This window comes from Scyliorhinus canicula, chromosome 9, assembly GCF_902713615.1.
Source record: "Scyliorhinus canicula chromosome 9, sScyCan1.1, whole genome shotgun sequence".
Classification (NCBI taxonomy): domain Eukaryota; kingdom Metazoa; phylum Chordata; class Chondrichthyes; order Carcharhiniformes; family Scyliorhinidae; genus Scyliorhinus; species Scyliorhinus canicula.
The window spans coordinates 30,406,621-30,428,741 of NC_052154.1; the positions used below are offsets into that span (position 1 = coordinate 30,406,621).

At 41.3% G+C, this 22,121-nt stretch overlaps 1 protein-coding gene across 6 annotated transcripts in view; it reads left to right on the forward strand.

Annotated features, from left to right (window-relative positions):
* adat1 (adenosine deaminase tRNA specific 1) overlaps positions 1-22,121 on the forward strand; it is a 48,019-nt gene that overhangs the window by 22,382 nt on the left and 3,516 nt on the right. For 3 of the 6 annotated variants that reach the window (XM_038806404.1, XM_038806406.1, XM_038806407.1), the window contains exons 6-10: positions 740-1,451; positions 4,778-4,923; positions 9,419-9,518; positions 11,949-12,035; positions 19,308-20,097. In XM_038806404.1, the coding sequence (XP_038662332.1) occupies positions 740-1,451; positions 4,778-4,923; positions 9,419-9,518; positions 11,949-12,035; positions 19,308-19,440 (1,178 nt within the window). In that variant the 3' untranslated portion in view covers positions 19,441-20,097. Of the gene's footprint in view, positions 1-739; positions 1,452-4,777; positions 4,924-9,222; positions 9,260-9,418; positions 9,519-11,948; positions 12,061-19,307; positions 20,098-22,121 lie in introns of those variants that run through there. The other 3 variants (XR_005461779.1, XM_038806408.1, XM_038806405.1) reach the window with 3 other exon arrangements.

Below are 22,121 nucleotides of genomic sequence, written 5' to 3' on the forward strand. Positions count from 1 at the left end.
AACCAAATGCACCACCATCTCTGCAGCTGCCTTTGTTTAAAACCAAGGATGCAGGTTGTCAGGTCAAAGGGTTTTGTTGCCATTTAGTTCCATTAATTTCTCCAGAAATAATTCTTCACTTGCATTGATTTAAGTTCCTCATTCGCTGTACACCCCTGCTTCCCCATTATTTTTGGAATGTATTTTGTGTCTCCTACCTTGAAGTAATGCAAAGGTTTGATTAATGTGTGTACCATTTCCTTACTCTCATTGTAATTTTATCTGATTTTGCCTATAATGGCCCTATAATTGCCTGTATTTTACTTTAACTAATCTCGTATTTACATACCTATAGAAACGCTTATAATCTGTTTTTGTGTCTCTTGTTAGATTACACCCATATTCTCTTTTCTCCTTCCTTTTGAATTTCTTGGTCGTGTACTGTTGAATTCTAAAATCCTCCCAGTCTCAGACTTTGATATTTGAGTCAAATTATAAGACTCTTCCTTTGATATAATACTATCTTGCAACTCCTCTTCTTTGTTAATCACCTTAAAGGAATGTATATATTGTTGCAAATTGCATCTAGTGATTTAGGCATGTGTTAGCCAGCCCAACATTTTGTTTTGCAGTAATTCCATCAGATTTGTTTTGAGGTTTCTGTGCTTTGAGTATTTATTCCTGTAAGGTTATAAAGATAATTTTGTCAATTAAAAGCTTTTAAATGATTTGAATAGAAACCTTTGTGTTGCTTTTGCAGGTGGTGATGCTTCCATTATCCCAAAAGCAGAACATGAGATCACACCTTGTCCAAAAATGACAGCAAAGGAAACTGGTGAATTGAGAGAAAACACTGTTCAAGATAATAAAAGCGCTGAAGGTGTACCGTCATCAAATAATGAAGAGCACACACAGGACAGAAAACGGAAATGTGTTAAATATCCCACACAGCTTTCTGTAAAAAGAGTAAAAACTGTTCATGAAAGTGGAGGCTGTGTGTCGGGGAGTAGAAGTGTTTCTGAAGGAAGACCTTGTCATCCATCTGCAGAAGGAAGTCTTGGTGTCAGGATCAATAATAATCACATTTGTGCAGCAGAAGCAATACATCTTAGTAGCCATGATACTGCTGCCCCTCATATCGCAGGTGCACTGAATGCAGATGAAAGCAAGCAGATGCAAATCAAAGTTTCAGACATACACCGAACTGGGGCTAAATGTGTACCAGGTGGCCTTCAAGATCCCCATAAGCCTGGAGTTAATTATCACTGTGTGGAATCATTGAGGGTGAAGCCAGGAAGAGGTGACAGAACATTATCGATGTCCTGTAGTGATAAACTTGCTCGTTGGAACATCCTTGGCTGTCAAGGGGCACTTCTCATGCATTTCTTTGAGGAGCCTGTGTATTTCTCTTCTATTGTAGTGGGACAGTGTCCATATAGCGAGGAGGCCATGAAAAGAGCTATACTGGACAGGTAACAATATTTTATTTTTGTAAAGAACACACAAAGTTTTCTGGCCTTTCTGAAGAAGTGATAATACAGTCTACTCCAAATAATTAGAAATTTGTTAATTGAATTGATCTAATAATTCAATTTTATTGTTGGACAATTCAGTTTTTTTTATCTGGAATAGACTACATGAATTAATTGTACATACAACATTTAGTTCCAAAGTCCAATGTGACAAATTGTATTATTTTTGCGGAGCTGGCATGTTGAATATATCTCAATCTAATCCTGTTGGCTCAATTCAATCCACTTTTCATTTTACAAATCTCAGTTGAGCCTGTGACAGGCTTGGCTGTTATCCCATAAGTAGGATTGCATCATGGCTAAACAGGAAATACAATCCGTCATTAAAATCTGAAAAGTAAAGGTTACTATTGAGACTTGGTAAATTGTGGGTCTGGTAGACTACTTTTCCCCTTGCTGTGTCTTATTTCAAATCTAAACCAAATAGATGGGATGAAAGTCTTTTTTAATCTAAGTTTTGGTGAAGATCCAGAACTAAGCTGTTTTGGCCGTCTCAATTCTCTCCCAGTGGATATGAGTCAACAACACATAGCGACCCACAAATTTGATGCTTTCAAGTTTAATTTGGCAGCCTGAAACAGGCCATGTGATTATTGGCAACAAAACGTTGTAGTGTTTTTTTTTGTAGCCATGCTGTGTGTGCTCTTGGTTTTATCCTCAGATCCATAGCTACAGCAACATTAAATGATGGCTTCTTTATATCTGACCAATATTCTACTTCCACTGCACTGCAGCAGCTTTGCTTCCCATTTCATTGAAAGATACTGGTTAACTGTGCATCAAAGTATTTCAAAGAAATTTTCCACTTAATTAGCTGCTATTGGTACACAGTATACATGAGATGCCAAGAAACTCAGGAAAATGTTGAACGGCCCCAAGTAATGAACAGCATTGTGCCCGGGTTACAATGGAAATTTAGAGAGAATCCCATCCTTCCATCCCCAACCCTGGCAACTATGTGGAATAGTAAAACTGTCAGAAGAATAGGTCGTTTGAGAAGTGAATAGGGCAGAAGTGGACAGTTAGAATGGCTTTACTTGGTGATGGCTTCTCTCCAATATTAGTTGGTTCAAACATTAATAAGGATAAGATTTTTGGGATTGTAATTAATGCTTGCAGCACTTCAAAGGAGAAACTTGTAATCAAAATATAAACAAAAATGAAGAACTATGTGAGTAAAGTTGATAGTAATTTAACTTCACTTTCCACTTGAATTAGTTGACACAGATACCTCAGCACTGTGGTGACACAGACTTCTAGTTTCATGATTTACTTAGATATGCAATAATGTCATTAGTGAAAGGATTGTTTTCAAGCTTTCCATCCTCTCTAATTCATTGCACATTACTGACTTCTGTGGTTGAACTATCTACATGACCTGTTTTATAGCAATTGCAATGACTGACCATTGGCAACAGAAACACTTCAATTGTTTAGAGGCGAAAAGGGGAAAGACAGTGAACGTAGATTTGCAACACATTGAAATGTATAGAGTTGTATTTTTACAGTGAGATGCACAAATGCTTCACCTTTACAAAATTGGTCACAGTATTGCTAAAGTGCAGGACCTTTTGTGATAATTTCTTTTAATCTTTATTGGTAAAATCGTGTATTGGCGAAATGTCTCTATAAGATTAAAAATTAAAAAGATAGATGCAACTCACATTGTTCTTCAAAAATGAAGAGGAATTAAATAACCCCACATTTTTGTGAATTATGTAAACTTTTGTATGTATTGAAGTTTAAAAATATCGGAATCAGATACACTCTATACAGTGAAGTAATCTGTTACAAATTAAAAGAGATAACTAAAGGAGTGGTGTAATGTTGGAGGTACAGTCTTTTAGATTAGGCATTAAACCGAGGACTCATCTACCCTCTTACAGTAAAATACTATTGAAAGAGTAAGGAGGTAATGGCCAACATTTATCCTTCAATCAACATTGTGCAAGGGTAGCACGGTAGCACTGTGCTTCACAGCGCCAGGGTCCCGGGTTCGATTCCCGCTTGGGTCACTGTCTGTGTGTAGTCTGCACGTTCTCCCCGTGTCTGCGTGGGTTTCCTCCGGGTGTTCCGGTTTCCTCCCACAAGTCCCGAAAGACGTGCTGTTAGGCAATTTAGACATTCTGAATTCTCCCTCCGTGTACCTGAACAGACGCCGAATGTGGCGACTAGGGGCTTTTCACGGTAACTTCATTGTAGTATTAATGTAAGCCTACTTGTGACAATAAAGATTATTATAGAAAGATTTATCTCAATGTTGTTTATGTAACATTGCTCAGTGCAAATTGGTTGCCACACTTTCCTTCATTATAACAGTGACAATTCAAAAATAATCAATTGGCTATGAAACGCTTAGGAATAACCTGAAGTCATGATTGAAGCTGTATAAATGCAAATTTGTTCTTTGTTAGTGCAGAAATGGGTGCCATTTCCCCTACTTCTATAATTCTTTCCCACTCAGCATGAATGATGACAGTCACTGGGAGAAAAATCTGCTGTTTTTGTCTGCATGGCTTTCATGAATAATTTAGCTAATTAACTGCTGCTCTAGTGGTATGCAAACTATTAAACATTCAAAAGCTGCAACATGGCCATATTATGTTTCATCAGTCTGTGAATCTATGGCTTAACTCTTGAAACCATGCTGGAAACTGGGAATCTCTGAACTGCTAGATCTGTCTTTAGATTTAGATTGCTTCACAGCTCCAGGGTCCCAGGTGCGATTCCCGGCTTGGGTCACTGTCTGCGTGGGTTTCCTCCGGGTGCTCCGGTTTCCTCCCACAGTCCAAAGATGTGCAGGTTAGATGGATTGGCCATGCTAAATTGCCCTTAGAGTCCAAAATTGCCCTTGGTGTTGGGTAGGGTTACTGGGTTATGGGGATAGGGTGGAGGTGTGGCTTGGGTAGGGTGCTCTTTCAAAGAGCCAGTGCAGACTCAATGGGCCGAATGGCCGCCTTCTGCACTGTAAATTCTATGGTGATTTGCAAAATGACCCCAACTCTCCAAAATATGTTTATAATTTTAGAGCTTTAATCTTAACTATGTGTAGGTTAAGATGTCATTCTCGTGTAATAAAGACTTGTTTATTGTTCAATAAAATGTAATTAAAGTACTTTACAGGAAATGCTGAGTTTCAGGTGCTCCATACATGGAAATAAAAGATGTTTGAGGATTTAACCTTCTGGATTCTGATAAAAGTAACACAGCAAGGATTCTAAAGAAAACATTGAGTTACTGTTTGTTTTCCCCTTGTGTTCCAACAGATGTCGCCACATTACCTCTCTCCCAAAAGAATTCAGAGTTCACGATGTAACGCTGCTGCAGTCACAACTGGAGTTTGTACACGGTCGCCATTCACTTCAAAGCAGCAATGAGCCCAACAAAGAGAAATTTGTACCATGTGCAGCAGGTAGAGGACAATTTCTTAAAAATATATATATTTTTTTTTACAAATCCCAAACTAGGTATTTGAAAGTCTTTGAAACAATAATGTTTTAAAGACAGCAGCATTTTTGTGATGACATTTGAAGTACGTAATTTATATATCTCTTGAATGCAATCGTCATGTTTCATAGGTCCATTCTTTGTGCTATATTAGTTGTACTCCACATGATGGCCCAGGTTATGCGAAAGCAGCGCAGGAACGACACCAACTGTTCACCTCACTGACAAACCTCAAATCTAGTGTTTGGTCCATAGAACATAGAACAGTACAGCACAGAACAGGCCCTTCGGCCCTCGATGTTGTGCCGAACAATGATCACCCCACTTAAACCCACGTAACCCGTATACCCGTAACCCAACAATCCCCCCATTAACCTTACACTACGGGCAATTTAGCATGGCCAATCCACCTAACCCGCACATCTTTGGACTGTGGGAGGAAACCGGAGCACCCGGAGGAAACCCACGCGCACACGGGGAGGACGTGCAGACTCCACACAGACAGTGACCCAGCCGGGAATCGAACCTGGGACCCTGGAGCTGTGAAGCATTGATGCTAACCACCATGCTACCGTGAGGCCCCAGTAACACCGTCTGCCACAAAATATCTGTGGCATGTGTGAAGAAGGCAAGATATAGCCAAGCAGTCCAACCAATCAGATTATGGAATCCTCACTGAAGCATGTGGAGTCTAAGCCAGGAATAATGAAACAGAAAATATAAATGAAAATTAAATCACGTAGGAAGCAAAATAAAGCTCAGGAATGACAGGCGAGGCAGCACAGTGGTTAGCCCTGCTGCCTCACAGCGCCGAGGTCCCAGGTTCGATCCTGGCTCTGGGTCACTGTCCGTGTGGAGTTTGCACATTCTCCCTATGTTTGGGTGGGTTTCGCCCCCACAACCCAAAAAATGTGCAGGGTAGGTGGATTGGCCAGGCTAAATTGCCCCTTAATTGGAAAAAGTGAATTGGGTACTCTAAATTTTTTAAAAAAAGGAATGACAGGCGGGAGTAAGAAAGATAAAAGACAGAAAGTAAAACAAAAAAAAGTCCACAAAACTAACTACTGAAGTAATTAACCTAAAATCTTGCAAAATTACATTTTCAGAGCCAGAGAGATCGTTTTCAGTAATTATCACACATCACGCTATTACAAATCCACTTGCTCGAAATTCACTCACACCAATATTTTCCACTGTCTTCGATGCAAAACTAATGGACAAATACTCCGAATTCACGCCATTGCGTGTCTCTAAATACCAATTACATTGGCAAGGACCGTTACAATGTAGCCTGTGGAGACTCTAGTATCTCTGACGGAAACTTTCCAATTTCTGCATTTGAATACAGCTCGCACTTGCCAATAATTGCTGCCCTCTTTGTTTCATTACAATGCCATTAGCCTCACTACTGTTGTTAATATAAAAGCCGTGCTATTTTCTTCAGAATATTTATTTCAGGAAAAAAATATTTAGTATAACGTGTTTAATTGTTATTCTGCTAATTTTGAATCAGCCTGTTAATTAAGAGACAGAATGATAACTTGAAGTTATATAGCATGTTTCATGTCTTTATATCTGAATGCAATTCACAGCTATAATGAATTCCCATCTAAAGTGTAATCACTGGTGTAAAATAAGCAAACTGCTGTAATTAGGAGGGGAGGGTAGGTAGGGGTGGGGGTTGGGGGCGCGGCACCATCGGGAGGGTGGGGACTTGTATTACACATCAAACACCCTTGTGCACAATCATTATGACGCCTCTGTCACTTTCGTCCGCAATGCGGGCTGACCTCGATTTCTTGGCCCATCTCTCCAGGCATCTTCCCCTCCCCATGGCACCCACCCACCCTCCGGTCGTGTACATGCCCCAGAACTGTGTCACATCCGCTGGCTGTTCGGATGTTGGCTGCTGCATGTGTGCTGTTGCCTCCCGCAGTGTTCTGGCACAGTATCCATTCATCAAGGTGTGATTGGAATGCTAGGTAATGACTCTCACATACTACATGGCCCACGTACCCACGGGGATCCACTTGGGATGTGTGAAGTACTCACTTAACCATGTTTGCCAATCCCCTATTAGCAATAACCTTCAGCCACCCGGTCAGAGGCCTCAGCAGTCGGTGGTTGGTCGTTGGGGCAGATGGGCAGGGACTAGGGTTGCCCCCGGAACGGGTACACACTATCCAGGGGTTGGCATGGTGGTGCCGTGAGCGGTTTCCCCCCCAGTGACTCCCTTGTCCCCACCTTCCTATGGCAGCCCACCCCTGCGGTGGAGCATTACGCTGGCATGGATAGAGACCCCCCCCCCTGGTGCCAGGCACCCACGGGGCCAGGGGCATGGTGCTCCGCCGTCACCTGGCACTGCCGGACCTGGAGGCCCGCTCTCATCTCAGCCAGGTCTTGATGCTCGCAGCCATGGAGCACAGGGACTGTGCCAGATCCTTCCGTCACTGGCTCAGGTCAGCCAGCGCCTGGCCAATGCTCTCAACGCCCACAACCATGACTTGCTAATTGGGCCATGCTCTGGACTGCAGCAATGTCCATGTAGCCCAGATACATGGCTGCCTGTGACATGGCTGCCCTGTCCTGCGCATCAGCCATCCGCCGCACACTGTACCCCAGCCCTTGGTCGTCGTGAACCATGGCGTGACTCTCACACCCAAGGCCTCCACCAAGGACGCCACCCGTGTAGCATTGGCCTGAGTGGCACGTATCCTTCAACTGCACCTGCAGGCACTGGATGGTTGATGACATCCCCTCGTGTAGTTCCTGGCTCTGCACCCGCATTTCCAACATGGATGGGACCGCCCTTTCCAGAAACTCTCTGGACGGCAGCTAGTCCCTGTTGTCCGACTGCCCTCTGACCGTCCGCCCCCTTGAGGGTTCGTCTCTCCACCTGATGCATCGCTTCATGTGTGTTGTGCATTCCAGAAGCCTTTTCACTAAAGTGCCCAACCGAGGGGAGTGTCTCTGGGATGCTGGAGGGTGTCGGTGACAGCAGTGGCGGGAAGTCGGTGTTGTTCCCGGACTTGTGCTGTAAGGTGTTGGCGGGGTTGCGCCGGGGGCGAGTGACCCTGGAAGGTCCCGCTCGTTGCCAGGTGAGTTGCCGGGTTTCGCCAGGGGGCAAAGGATACCAGCGGGTTCTGCCTCGTTGGGAGGTGACCTTGCAAGACACAAGACGAGGCGCATTGTGAAATCGCGGTTAAGTGTGTGGGGGTGAGAGGGTTAACTCACGTGCCATAGGGACATCGCAACACTTTGGGGACTCACTTGTTTGTCCCATGCTGACCTCCGTCTCTGCGACTACCCACTCTCCCACCCTGCCAACTAGGTCCATCGCCCTCTGCTCCGCAACATTGAGAAGCCGCAGGTCCAGCGGGGTCCCTCCGATCTTCTCCCACTCCTGGCGGCTGAGGGCCGCCTTCTCCTGGGGGTGGGGGGAACAAATAATGCACAGTGTGGGACACTCTGACATGTGCAGCACAGGGGTCTGCAGCTGGTGGCCCATGTGTGCAGGGCACCGGCCGTGGTGAAAAATATGAATGTTGGCATGTGGTTTGGGGTGGGGTGCCCATGAACTGCCAGTGGGTAGTGTTCGGGCACCCTGTAGAAGGGAGGGATGGGTATAGCGAAGTGTGGGATGGGGTTGGTGCTAGGGGCATAGGGTTGGTGATTCACCCTGGCTGGGGGGCTGTTGGGACGGGGCTGATGACTCACCCGGGCCGCACTGAGGAGGTTGTGCACCTTTCTGCACTGCTGTCCGGTCCTTGCAGTGGGGCTCATGGCCTCTGCCACCTCTGCCCATAAACAATTGATGTTGGTGATATAGTTAATTGAGGAATGATGGTAGGAAGCTTGAATGGAGCAGAAACAACAGTGTGAACAGGTGGCCTGACCTGTGTTCAATATTCTATGTAGATCTATGTAGCTGTTGCTAACTGCATAGAATGTGTTTTATGTGGAACAGTTGCAGATTTATAAATAAATGTACAATTAAATTACCAATGGCTCTGATCCTGGTGCTCTACTTGAAATCAATTAAATCTGCTGGATAATAGGTATAAAATTATAGTACAGCATAGGAGGAGGGGGTCTTTATAGTCCTAGTGGGTGCTTTGTGTCAATCCCTAGCTATTCCACCATGTAAACGTGACATGGTAAATAGAATGAGGAAGATAGCGGTTTCTATTTACAGATAATTCCCATAAATCAAAAACATTGAAGCTTTGATCATAATTGTCATATTTTCCTTTTCCAAATGCAGCATCTTAATCTTGGTGTGTGATTGTTTTTTTGTTAAGGTAAGTCAACTCACTGTGCACAGTAAACTGCATCACTGATTCCAGATGATCTCAATAGAGGGTAAATTATATGTATGCAATACACATAGTTAATGACTATCATTACCAAAGATATTGTGATGCTGTTAAGCAGAAGTGATTGTTTTTAATCTCTTATAGCAATAAGTTGGTGTGCTGTTCCACACCAGCCACTGGATGTTTCTGTAAATGGCTTTAAACAAGGTGCAACAAAAAAGATCCTTGGAACCCCACAAGCCAGGTACAGAATTATGCATTTTTAATTAGATGAAATATTGTTCTTTGTTATTTTATTTTTTTTAAATAATTTTTATTGAGAAATTTTGATTTTATACAACAATAACGCACCTTAGTAAAATACCGAAAATAACAATAATATTAACAATCATATACATTCGCCCCATCCCCATGAACAACCCAGCATTTTAACAACAACGCAAATTAACACACTATAAAGTTACAGAATAAACACTACAATAATGCCCCCCCCCCCCCCCCCCCCGGGTTGCTGCTGCTATTGACCCAGTTACCTATCTCTGAGCCAGGAAGTCCAGAAAAGGCTGCCATCGTTTATAGAACCCTTGTATTGATCCTCTCAGGGCAAATTTGACCTTTTCCAATTTTATAAATCCCGCCATGTCACTGATCCAGGTCTCCACGCTTGGGGGCCTTGCATCCTTCCATTGTAACAGAATCCTTCGACGGGCTACTAGGGACGCAAAGGCCAGGACACTGGCCTCTTTCGCCTCCTGCACTCCCGGCTCCACCCCAACCCCAAAAATCGCGAGTCCCCACCCTGGTTTGATTGTTCTTTGTTATTAACTGAACTCTGACTTTTGAGCATGGTATATTTTAAACATAGTTTAAATAAACTAACATTTATAGTTTGTAGAAAATTAAAGCATTTCAAATTAATAATTTCATATTATGCAAAATATTCTGGATTGCTTGGTGTTTCCAACAATCTGGAGAATTAATAGGCTGGTGGAATGGGCAAATATATGTCAGGTGAAATTTAATGCAGACAACTGTGAAGTGGTGCACTTTGGGAAGAATAATGTCAACAAATTGTATTTATCACTTTTAATGTGGAAAATGTCCTATAAGAAGACGAATTTGGATGCTGAGTCAAGGAAGATCATGTTAGGATGGGTGACAAAAAAGCTTGATCAAAGACGTTGGATTTAAGGAGGGCCTTTTAGGGGGAGAACAAAGTGGATGAGATCCAGGGCGAGGAATCGAAGGGCCCAGGCGATGGGTCCGAAAGCTTCGCTGGGTCAAATAGGAGTTTGCAAACGGTGACATTAGCTGTGGAAAGTGGTGAAATCAGTGGCAACGGTGTCAAATTCGTAATTATACGGGAAGAAATAGATATTGGCACTTTAAACGTTAGAGGAGAATAGAGACTTAAGAATTCGGATACACAATCTTCCACTGAGCCGAGGAAGTTTCTGAGTTGCAGCCAGATTACGGGGTAGTCTGGCAATGTGAATGTATCATGTTGCCTCCTCTTAGAATGACAGCATGTCTACATTCTCACCAACCCCTCAATCATTACCCATTTGGATGCAAGGTTACCAACTTGGCCAAAAGTTCTTGGAAGCTGTCAGTTTTGTGTGTTCTGCACCTGTGCCCTCTCAGGTCTGAACTCCTACAGATTGCAGACCATGAGCTCTCCAGAGTCCTTGGCTGACCCATAGACCTTCTCATAGGGGCACTAGATTCGGTAAGAGAGCAGTTAGACAGGCACAGTGAGCTTACACCAGGGTAATAATTCATGTGTAAGTACTTGAGTAATTAAATAAAATTACATTCTTATAAAAATTACATGTAAAGGAATCAGCAGGGTGATGTCACTAAAGAGAAAATGAGACTGTCAACCGGGTGATTCTTGCAATTTTCTTGCATTGGATGATTTTTCTGCTACATTCCCTGAATCTAGTGTTCTAATCTTTTGCTTCTGCTTGTCCACTTAGCGAAAGTAATTTAAATGTTTGCTCGAGCAAGTGTGACATTATTCATGTGTTTAATGAAATATTAAACAGCAGACTGACAAAAGTTGCCTAAATCCTGTGGTAGCCAGTATGGAACCATAGACAACCCCAAAGCTGCAATGACCTTGGCCACAAGAGTTGGTTTTAGGCTTTGGTACTGGAATTGACAACTCTGTCTATTTCCTAGAGAAATACAACTCTTTATTCTCACTCCTCATGGAACTGGTGATATATTGCACTCTGTTGGGAGGATGAGGATTTTTGCAAGTGAATCTACTATTTGTCTTCCCTGCAGTTGAGTACGTTCCTCCCTACCTCTCTGCTGAGGCTGAAATTGTCTCTAAGCAAAAAAGAAAGGTGCATTGTGAGAAGCCCCTGAAGAATTCAGAATGTTATACTCCCACCACAAGCACCTAACATCAACTAAGTAGCAAAAACAGCATCCAGTACAAGCAAACTGGAATGCATACCGTTGCAGCATTTTAACTGAGAACAAGGAATAATCCCTTTAAATACTGCTGGAAATGACTGCTGCTTAACCTGTATGTCCCGTGCTTTCTGGATGGATTTAGGAACCGACATTAACAATTCAAGTTGAGACGATGTGTCTCTTCTGCTCTACTATCAATAAATTTGGTGCTTTGAACAATTTAGTAAATTTGCTTCTTTATTTGCAGGTCTAGAATTTGCAAGGCTGAGCTTTTCATGGAATTCAGAGAACTGCTTACTTTCCTTTCTGAAGAAAACCGTCCAATATCCCTTCGGTAGGTGATAACTTTTAACAGAAAGGTATGGAAATAGTCATAAAACTGAATTGAATGTAGCTGTTGCCCAAGTAAATTTTGTTTTTGACATATTCAGTAGAGGACTGTTTAACAAAAAGTTGTAGCCTTTATTCTTGTATTGCAACATTACACTGGGGAATAATCCCATTGGGAAAAGCACTAGATGGATTTAGTGCCAGAGGCACAAGTCATTGAAAGCGAGGTGGCATGGTCAAAAAACTATTGTGGCATTAGAATGATAGCTGGAATGAAGAGACTAGGTTATGATGAATGAATTAAGGCATTGTGATTGAAGTGTTGAAAATTGAAAGGAATCAACAGGGCAGTAGGGAAATGATTCTTCTCTCATGTGTGAATCCAGAACAAAGGAACACAACTTTAGAATTTAATCTGAAAATGGTTTAAAGCGAATCCAAGAAAAACTTTGCATGTTTGTTATTCCACACTTCAGAGAGCTTCATGTAGTTTATTTATTTCAGGCACAGTGAATAATTTGTCTGTTTTCATTTATGGTTGACATTGTCACCACCCCTCTGCAGTCCACACACAACAGGTTATCTAATTTTGTCTTTGGGACTCTGGACCAAACATGAACCCAACATTCTTCAAACCAAAAGATGAGTTGTTCCAGTTTGCATTGTATGGTTTGGCTAACTGGACCCATAACAACGAAAAGTATGTGGCTGTTTTATGTTACCAGCAACTTTTTACTTTGAAAAAGGGTTACATAAAGATGCAAAATAATTTAGTTTCCACATACTCTTTTATAGCCTGAGGTAGTTGTATGTCCTACTTTGTATAAAGGCTTATTTTTAAAGGAAATTAATAAAGCCTGAAGAAAAGATAGATATTAACTGTTGGTTTGCTCCAAATACTTGAATTTGTTTCTGAAGTTGTGGCCTGGAAATAAAGAATTTGCATGTATTATCGTGTAATCTCTTTTCCTCAGGACATTCGCAATGAACTATGTAGTCACTTACATAGGCAGATTTAATTAATACCACACTCGGTTCAAACTATTTGTAAGCCATAGCCACTGACCTCTTCATGATCTTTTCTTTTATGAGATGTGGGCTTCACTGCTAAGGCCAGCATTTGTTGACCATCCCTAATTGCCCCGAGGAAGATGGTAGTAAGCCACATTTTTGAACCACTGCAGTTTATCTTGTGCAGGTACACCCCAGTGTTGCTGGGAAAGGAGTTCCAGGATTTTGTTCCCATGGCAGTGGAGGAGCAGTGATGTTCAGGATGTCCTGTGACTTTGAGGGAATTTGCAGCTTGTGGTGTTCCCAGTGTCTGCTGTCCTTGTCTTTCTAGGTAGTAACGGGTGCAGATTTGGGAGGTGCTGTCTGAGGAGCCTCAGTGAGTTCTCGCAGTGCATGTTGTATAACCTCTGCAACTCTGCATTGGTGTTGGAGGGAGTACCGATCAAGCAGGCTGCTTTGTCCTGTATGGTGTTGAGATTTTCGAGTGTTGTTGGAGCCGTACTCATCCAGGGAAGTGGAGAGTTGGAAGCAAACAATGTTGCAGAGTGGGAAGTAAGAAATTCTGGTGATGAATATAATGTATGAAACTCAGCTCTGGTGAAAGGGACTCTCAAAGGTTGAAACTCACTTTCCTGACTTATGCCTTGCAGATGGTGGACAGGTTTTTGGAATTCAAGGGATGGGTTACTTTCCTTAGAATTCCCAGCCTCTGATCTGCTGTTCTAACCACAGTATTTATATGGCTAGTTTAGTTCAGTTCTTGATCAACGGTAACTCCCAGAATGTTGATCGTGGGGGATTCACCAATGGTAATGCCATTGAATGACAAGAGGAGATTGTTAGACTCTCTTGTTTGAGATGGTCATTACCCAGCACTTGTGTGATGTGAATGTTACTTGCCACTTACGTTTCATGTTAAAGCTTAATTTTTCACTAACTTCTCAGACATTTATTTTTTGAACCATAAAAATGGGAAGCCATTCTTCCCCACCCCTCCCTAAAACTAGATTACTACAGTTTTACTGCTGCTTCACAAAGTAGCCTAGTTAATAACTGACCAGCCAGTATGGCCACTCACTGCTGCCTTCATACTCAAACTTTTGATCATGGCTTGCCTAGTTGCCCTAAGCGGATCTAACTTCACCATGCTGAAGTATTGATCAGTAAATCATGTTCCCTTTCCGCAATCATTGTAGAGGGTAAAAATTATCCTCGACGACCCTTTGCAACAATCACCTATTGCTCTGCATGCATCTTTCCACCATCATAATCGAAGCCACATTTTGTTTGTCACAAAGATATGCAGGTGGATTGGCCAAGCTAAATTGCCCCTTACTGTCCAAAAATGTGTTGGTTGGGTTATGGGGATAGAGCAGGAATGCGTGCCTAGGTAGAGTGCTCTTTTGGAGGATCGGCGCAGACAAGATGGACCGAATGGCTTCCTTTCCCACTGTCTGGATTCTGTGAAAACCAAACTTTGTCAGATTGACCAATCAGACAAACGAAGCTGTGAGATTTGGACGGTGTAAAATACTCCATAACTTTTTGTTCTGACTTCCTTTCCCAGCCTCTGGTTTAGGTTAACCCAGATGATAGCAATTTTGGTATTCCTTTCAACCAGAGCCGAGTTTCATACGTTATACTCACCAGCAGAACCATTAGCGAATAAAGGGTATAGCCTCCTGACATATAAATCGGAATGTTACTGAAGAAATGCTTTTGATTTTTGAAGTTTAAAATATGATCTGGGCACATCAAGTTCTGAATTTACTTCGAAACAAGTTTTTAAAGGACTCAATGATTGGATCATCCACAAATAAACAAGTAATGAGTCTTCCAGGCAATGCAATGGTAAATTAAATCATGTTCAGTAATATGTTTAGCCTTTCGAAACTTGAAGGCTTTATAGAAGTTAGGGGCAAGAATAGTGCTATATTTATGATTGGCCACTTTCAGGTAAAGCAGCTTTGCTGCAAGCATTTGTTTAATTTAGAAAAACAATGTTTTGAAAGTTTGAGGGAATGTGTATTGTGTATTATTGCAGCATAGAACTTTATTGGCTTTGCATTTTGACCAGCTAAATACTTCCAGTGTTTTCTGTTTCTCTTTCGGATTTCAAGCATCCGCTGTATTTTCCCTGTTAAATGTTTTGCAGCTGTTTCACTTTGAAACAATGAGTTGTTTGGTCACATTCTACTGCCAGTGTGTTGGTCATCCTGATGGCCAGTACCTTCTTAGGCAAAATCTTTGAAGGTGTGGGCAGTGCTGTGGCAGGCAGGCGAGTGCAAGGGCACCTCAAGATAATGGTGCCCTCAGAAGATGTGTAAAGTTTTAAATATTATTTGTGGCCATAATTTCAAGGCCTTCGTTATGATAAATAAAGGAAGCATCCCTGGATCTTTTGCCTGACAACTGGAGGTCACCTTCAGGGACCTGCCCAGCTTTGCCCGCAACGTGGAGCCCATCCACTGCCAATAAGATCCCGCAGTGTCCTCTGACTAGCTCCAAGATACTTGCCACAAATTGGCTATTCGCCATTGCCAGGCAGGTAGCCGCTTTTTTATTGCCCCCTTGTCTCCAGTGAGATTGCCCAGAGGAGGAAACGCGCCAAGTGGCCAGACTTTTGTGCTATTCTGCACATTCTTTACCACACACTGTCTGCCTCAGCAAGAGATTAACATTCACACTACACAAGTGCCAGATAATGACTGTCTCCAACAAAAGAGAATCCAACCATCTCCTCTTGACATTCAAGAGTATTATCATCACTAAATACCCCACCACCAACACCATGGAGTTTACCATTGACCAGAAGCTTAACTGGACCAGCCATATATTGTAGCTGCAAGAGCAAATCAGAATAGTTCATTGTGAGAGGAGAAGGAAATCAGATTGGAATCGATGGAACTGGTCTCCAAAAATCTATATTTTGCCCCTTCCCAGAACTTAGTACTCCTCCAACTCTGGACTCTTGTGCCTCTCCCACTTAGCCCGCCTTGGAAGCCATAACTGAACGAATTAAAAGCAAATTACTGCAGATGCTGGAATCTGAAACCCCCCCAAAAAATGCTGGAAAATCTCAGCAGGTCTGGCAGCATCTGTAGGCAGAGAAAAGAGCTAATGTTTCAAGTCCAGATGACCCTTTGTCAAAAGGCTTTGACAAAAACTCCCCATCATACTCTCCTACTTTAATTCCTTAAAAGTCACTTCTCTGACCAAACTTCTGTCACTTCCAATAATCCCTTCTTCAGCTTATTGTTTATTTTTGGCTGATTATCATCTGTGAAATGTTTTGAGCCAATTTTGTAGATTAAAAGTACTGTATAAATGCAAGTTGTTGACATTGTTGCATAACATATTTGAAATTTAGTTAGTAGGTGACGTTTAAATGTATTGCAACAGTAAGCAGTGACCTTACTCAGCATAACTAGCTGAGTAATACCTTAGATTAATACCTCAATCTATAACATCATTAAGTAAACTGTAGGCACGAGGGGAAAGCTTATCTGTGCTGTGTTATGATATTGCACACACAACCTTTATAAATTTTGCTGCATTTAGTTTTCCTTCATTGTGCTTTTTCTTTGCGAATATATCCTGGCCAATATTTATCAGTCAATCAAAATCACTAATATGGGTTAGCTGGTCATTATCCCACTATTATTTGTGGGTGTTTGCTGTGTGCAACTTGGCTGTTGCATTTTCTACATGATAGCAATGACTAGTTCAAAAGTACTTAATTCACTTCGGAGCCGGGAGTGCAGGAGGCGAGAGAGGCCAGCATTCTGGCCTTTGCGTCTCTAGTAGCTCGGCGCAGGATTCTGTTACAGTGGAGGGATACGTGGCCCCCGGGTTCAGAGGCCTGGATCAACGACATGGCTGGGTTCATCAAGTTGGAGAGGATGAAGTTTGCCCTGAGGGGGTTGGTACAGGGGTTCTTTCGGCGGTGGCAGCCCTTTCTCGACTTCCTGGCGAAGGGGTAGAGAGTGGTCGGTCTCAGCAGTAACTTGGGGGGGGGGGGGGGGGGGTGGCGGGGTTTGGGGATGGTTAGGGGGTTTGTTTTTGCGGCGGTGGGTTTGCTATGTTATTTTCTTCTTTCTTGTATTGCTGTTGGTTTTTTTTGTTATTTATTGGGGGGGGTGAGTTCTTTTCTTGTGCTGGTGTGGAAACACGCCTTGTTTTAAATTGTGGGGAGAGAATTTGTTATTGAAAAACTTGAATAAAATTTTTTTTTTTTTTTTTTTTAAGTACTTAATTCACTGTTATGCACTATAAGGAGCCCTGAGGTTATGAAAAGCACAATGTCCTTCATCGCCGCTGGGTCAAACTCCTGGAACTCCCTTACCAGTACTGTGGGTGTACCTAGACTACATGGATTTCAGGAATTCAAGAAGGCATCGCATGACCATCTTTTCAAAGACCATTAGTGATAGGGAATAATTGCTAGTCTAGCAGCCACGCCCACACATTGTGAAAGAATAAACAATATAAATGCTAGCCTCTTTTTTTGGAGTTGAGCAGAAACAAATGCAATTCAAATCCAGAACTTCACTTTATCTCCCACGTTCCTTTTGTTGATGTCTCCAATTTATTTGATGGATCAGATTGATTGAGTTGCATGATGTTTCAGTTCCATTGTGGGTGAATTCCCAATTTCAAGTAGACCAGTGAGCACTTCGCTGAAAGGCAGAAGACAACTTCTTCCATCGGGCAGGAGACACAGAAGTCTGAGAACACACACCAACAGACTCAAAAACAGCTTCTTCCCCACTATCACTAGACTCCTAAATGACCCTCTTATGGACTGACCTCATTAACACTACACCCTGTATGCTTCATCCGATGCCAGATGCCTATGTAGTTACACTGTATACCTTGTGTTGCCCTATTATGTATTTTCTTTTCTTTTCTTCCCATGTACTTAATGATCTGTTGAGCTGCTCGCAGAAAAATACTTCTCACTGTACCTCGGTACACGTGACAATAAACAAATCCAATCCAATCTGATTGGAATCCATGGAGCTAGTCTCCAGTTTACCCTTACACCAACGCGTTGGTGGGAAAACTGAGAAAAACAAGAGAACTTGAAATTTAGAAGAAAAAGAATGAAGCCAAAAGGAAAAACCCAAGAGATCCCTCAATGTGTCTCAGTTCATTCTTATTTTATTCTTGTGTTTCATATTTGAAGTAGTCACAGTTATTGGGCTTTTTCACTGGATGTTCTAAATCTTTCCCTTTCGCATTCTAACAATTTGAAACAAGAAGTATTGGGTCCAAAATAAATCACTCAAATCAACCAGCATCATAATCAGTTTCGCCATTTTTAGCAGTCCCTATGCACTTCTAACATTAGCAATTATTTCTCGAGAGGATTACTCCCAATTGGAAACCAACAAAAGAGATGAGTTTTTCTCAGTTTAAACTGAAAACAGAAGTTTTTAATTATAACACTGCATAATCACAACATGCAACAGCTATTTACAAAAAAGAAGCAAATGACTTGACAATGAGAAGCTAGCATAATAGGTCTGTTTGTATCTGTGTAGCTGCAGATTACAAGTTGATGATGTACATAGTGTATCAGTTGCCACAGCACACAAACAGTTCTCGGCACAACTATAAACGCACAGATATAAAACTAAATTTAAAAAAGAAAAATTATAATTCAAAAAGTCGAGTCAACCATGAAGAGCAAAGAACAATACAGCACAGGAACAGGCCCTTCGGCCCTCCAAGCCTGCGTCGATCACGAGTCCCATCTAGACCAACCGCCTGTATCCTTCTATACCACGTCTGTTCGTGTGCCTATCCAGATAAGTCTTAAAGGTCGCTAACGTATCTGTCTCAACCACCTCACTTGGCAGTGCATTCCAGGCCACCACCCTCTGTGTAAAAAAAATTCCCCCGCACATCTCCACTGAACCTTTCCCCCTCACCTTGAACTTGTGCCCCCTTGTAATTGTCATTTCTGACCTGGGAAAAAGCCTCCAACTGTTCACCTATTCTATACCCCTAATCATTTTATAAACTTCTATCAGATCTCCCCTCAGCCTCCGTCTCTCTCTGACAGATTGAGAACAATCCCAGTTTATTCAATCTCTCCTCATAGCTAATGCCCTCTGTGTCAGGCAACATCCTGGTAAACCTTTTCTGTACTCGCTCCAACTTCTAATATATATATTTTTTTGTTTTGGTGTATTTTAACTATTCATCGCAATGGCTTTTTCATTGTTGAAAATTGTGATCCTTTTCTTTACTTAAACAGAAATAATACGTTAAAAACCTACTGGAAATTCAAGGAAGCAGCAGCAAATTATCAGGAAGCATGGAATGAAATACAGAAGCAGGCATTTGTTACCTGGATTCGAACCCCAAGGGACTTTCTGCAGTTTCAATAGAGAGCAAACATCAAAGTAATATAACAAAAGAAATTGAAGCCAGTTCTTTGTGGATGATTACAATGCATGACAGTAGATCCAAATTTGTTTCTGGATTTGTAAAAAATTAACATTGTTAACTTGCATCAGATAAAATGTAAGTAATCATTTTTTAAAAATTACTGGACTTTAATGTTGCTGAGCCTGGATTTCGATGACTGGCTGGGCAGACTTGGATAATAGCCAGAGTTATCCCAAAAACTGATGAGATACAATCAGTAAACAAAGATAAAATAGTAACAGTTAAGTTTGATGGAGACTGGAAAAGTATTGCCACTGTTTTTATCTCATTGTTTATCATTTTTTTTTGCTATGAAATTCAAGAAGGTTTTACTCTAACATGCAAGAGCACTCCTCAATGAAGCACAAAGTCTGAAAGAGGATTTTATTAAACGCTCAAGAGATTTTTGATTTGTCTGTCATGTGCTTCAAATCCAGTTCCAAGTTCTATTACAGTAGAATTGCTTGTAAAAAGAATGAAATAATATTAAAATGTATGGGGGTATATGATTCTAAGTACTTTGACACCAGCTGTTGTTGATAAATGATGTAAAAAAAGTTGAATAATTTAGAAAAGCTGTCGCCATGGTTACCAAAGTAAAAACAGACTTATATTTACATAAGGCCTTTTGGGCTAAATTTTGTCAAGCCGGCAGAGGCAGTTTTGAAGGCGAGTAAACCAGCAAATTTGCATTGCAACACGGTAAGCTGGCTGCCAAACATGTGGCCTTTTTATCAGAGGTGACTTCTCTGCGAGTGTGCCCTTCTATCCAGTGGATAGGTAATTAAGGTAGTTAAGGAGGCACTTCTCAGGCAATTATGTGAGGTGGTGAAATTGTACTGAGGTACATAGGTTTACACACTGTATCAACACCTCATTCGAGCAGATGAGGTGGCTGCACAGCAGAAAACCTTTGATTGAAGTGGGAGACATTTTAAATTTGGTATTGAAAGATTAGATAATTAGCTGATCAAATTACTGGCAGAGAATTTGCTTCCTGAGCATGTCAGACCACACTGCCACTGATGGCAGATTGTGGTGAGTTGTGCACAGAGGCGGACTGGGTCTAAAAATATTGGTTGCCAGGAGACAAAGAGGGCCCACCCACAACTACAATGCTATCATTTAATTTTCATAACGAATAAATAAAATTTTCCAAAAATACATATGGAAAAAAGGGTACAATTAAAATTTTTGTGGAAAAAATGTGTATTTCTTATTAATTACAGTGTACATGTACTGTGCATATTACTGACAGTAGATACCAAATGTAAATACAGAATGTTATAATTGAATTTTTATTTTTTAATTTTAAGTAATTGGTTGATATTTTTAAATAGTTTACTGCACAATTTACACATTAACAGATAGTTCAAAAGCACAATAGAGCATTGCATGCAGTCCACTATATTAAGAGCAATCGTTTGTGTTCGCTAGATGATTGTGCAAATCTGCCAATAATTGCTTCTGCATCCAATTCATCTAACAATTCCTTTTCAATGGATAGCAACATGTATGATTCCAAATTCTCCTCAGACAGCGAATTTCTTAACCTTGTCTTTATGATCTTTAGCTTTGAAAATGTCCTCTCACATTGGACTTGAGTAACTGATAGTGTGCAGATGACTTTATAAAGTTCATAAAAGTTATCATATGCCTTGTCATGAAGTCTGTTGGATGCCAGAATTTTTAGTACACACGATGGGCAAGTGCTGCAAATTTTACAATTGTTGCAACTGGAATCCATATTCTCACCATCATTAAGCAATAGCTTTAATACATCAAAGTTTGAAGCAAAAGAAAACAATTCCAATATTACTTGATCTTTGCTGATTTGTGGAAACAGCTTAATAATACCTTCCAATGCTTCATCTTCAAGGCCCTTCTCTGCAATAGTTTTAAACTTTGCTGGGTCCAAGCAGGACAAATCTTTATACAACTGTTTGTGTTGTACAAAGAGTGAGTCTAGTGACTGGACAATGCGATCCATTATTAGGTTAAACACATTTACTCGAAAATCAGCTAGAGAATCTGAGGAATTTCTTTAATCATCAATAAGCTCATCTGCCATTCTTTTCTTCCTCTGCCTCTTAACTGGCAATGCTGTTTCCAACGCATCAATTTCCAATGTTTGATTTTCATCCATATTCATCTGTGAAATCCTGTCATTACATTTATTTACAAATTCCAAAGCCTTGCTTTGAACGTTATCAAATGTTCTTGTCTGTTCCTTCAACTTTGTTGTAGCTGAATCTACCAAACTCCATGCAGTAAACATATCTAAACCACTTGTCTGTAGATAACTTGATAACGGGGTTGTAGTTTCAAATATATACAAGTAAGTAAATGCTGTCAATATGGTTTCAAACTTTAGAAGACTTTGAAGTAAAACATTTGCTTTACGTTTTGTTTTTGCATCAGACTTTTCTGAATCTTGTATCATTGATAAGCATGTCAATAGATTTACGAAAGTACTGGCAGCGGCATCATCAAAACGTCCAAATATAGTTGTTGCTGCATTGGATTTTCCTGACCATCTGGTCTCACCAATTAGCTTTAATCGTTTCATTTTTTCTTGTCCTAGATGTTTTCCAACAACTTCTATCCAGACAGCCATTCTCTTGTATGATGCTTTCACAAA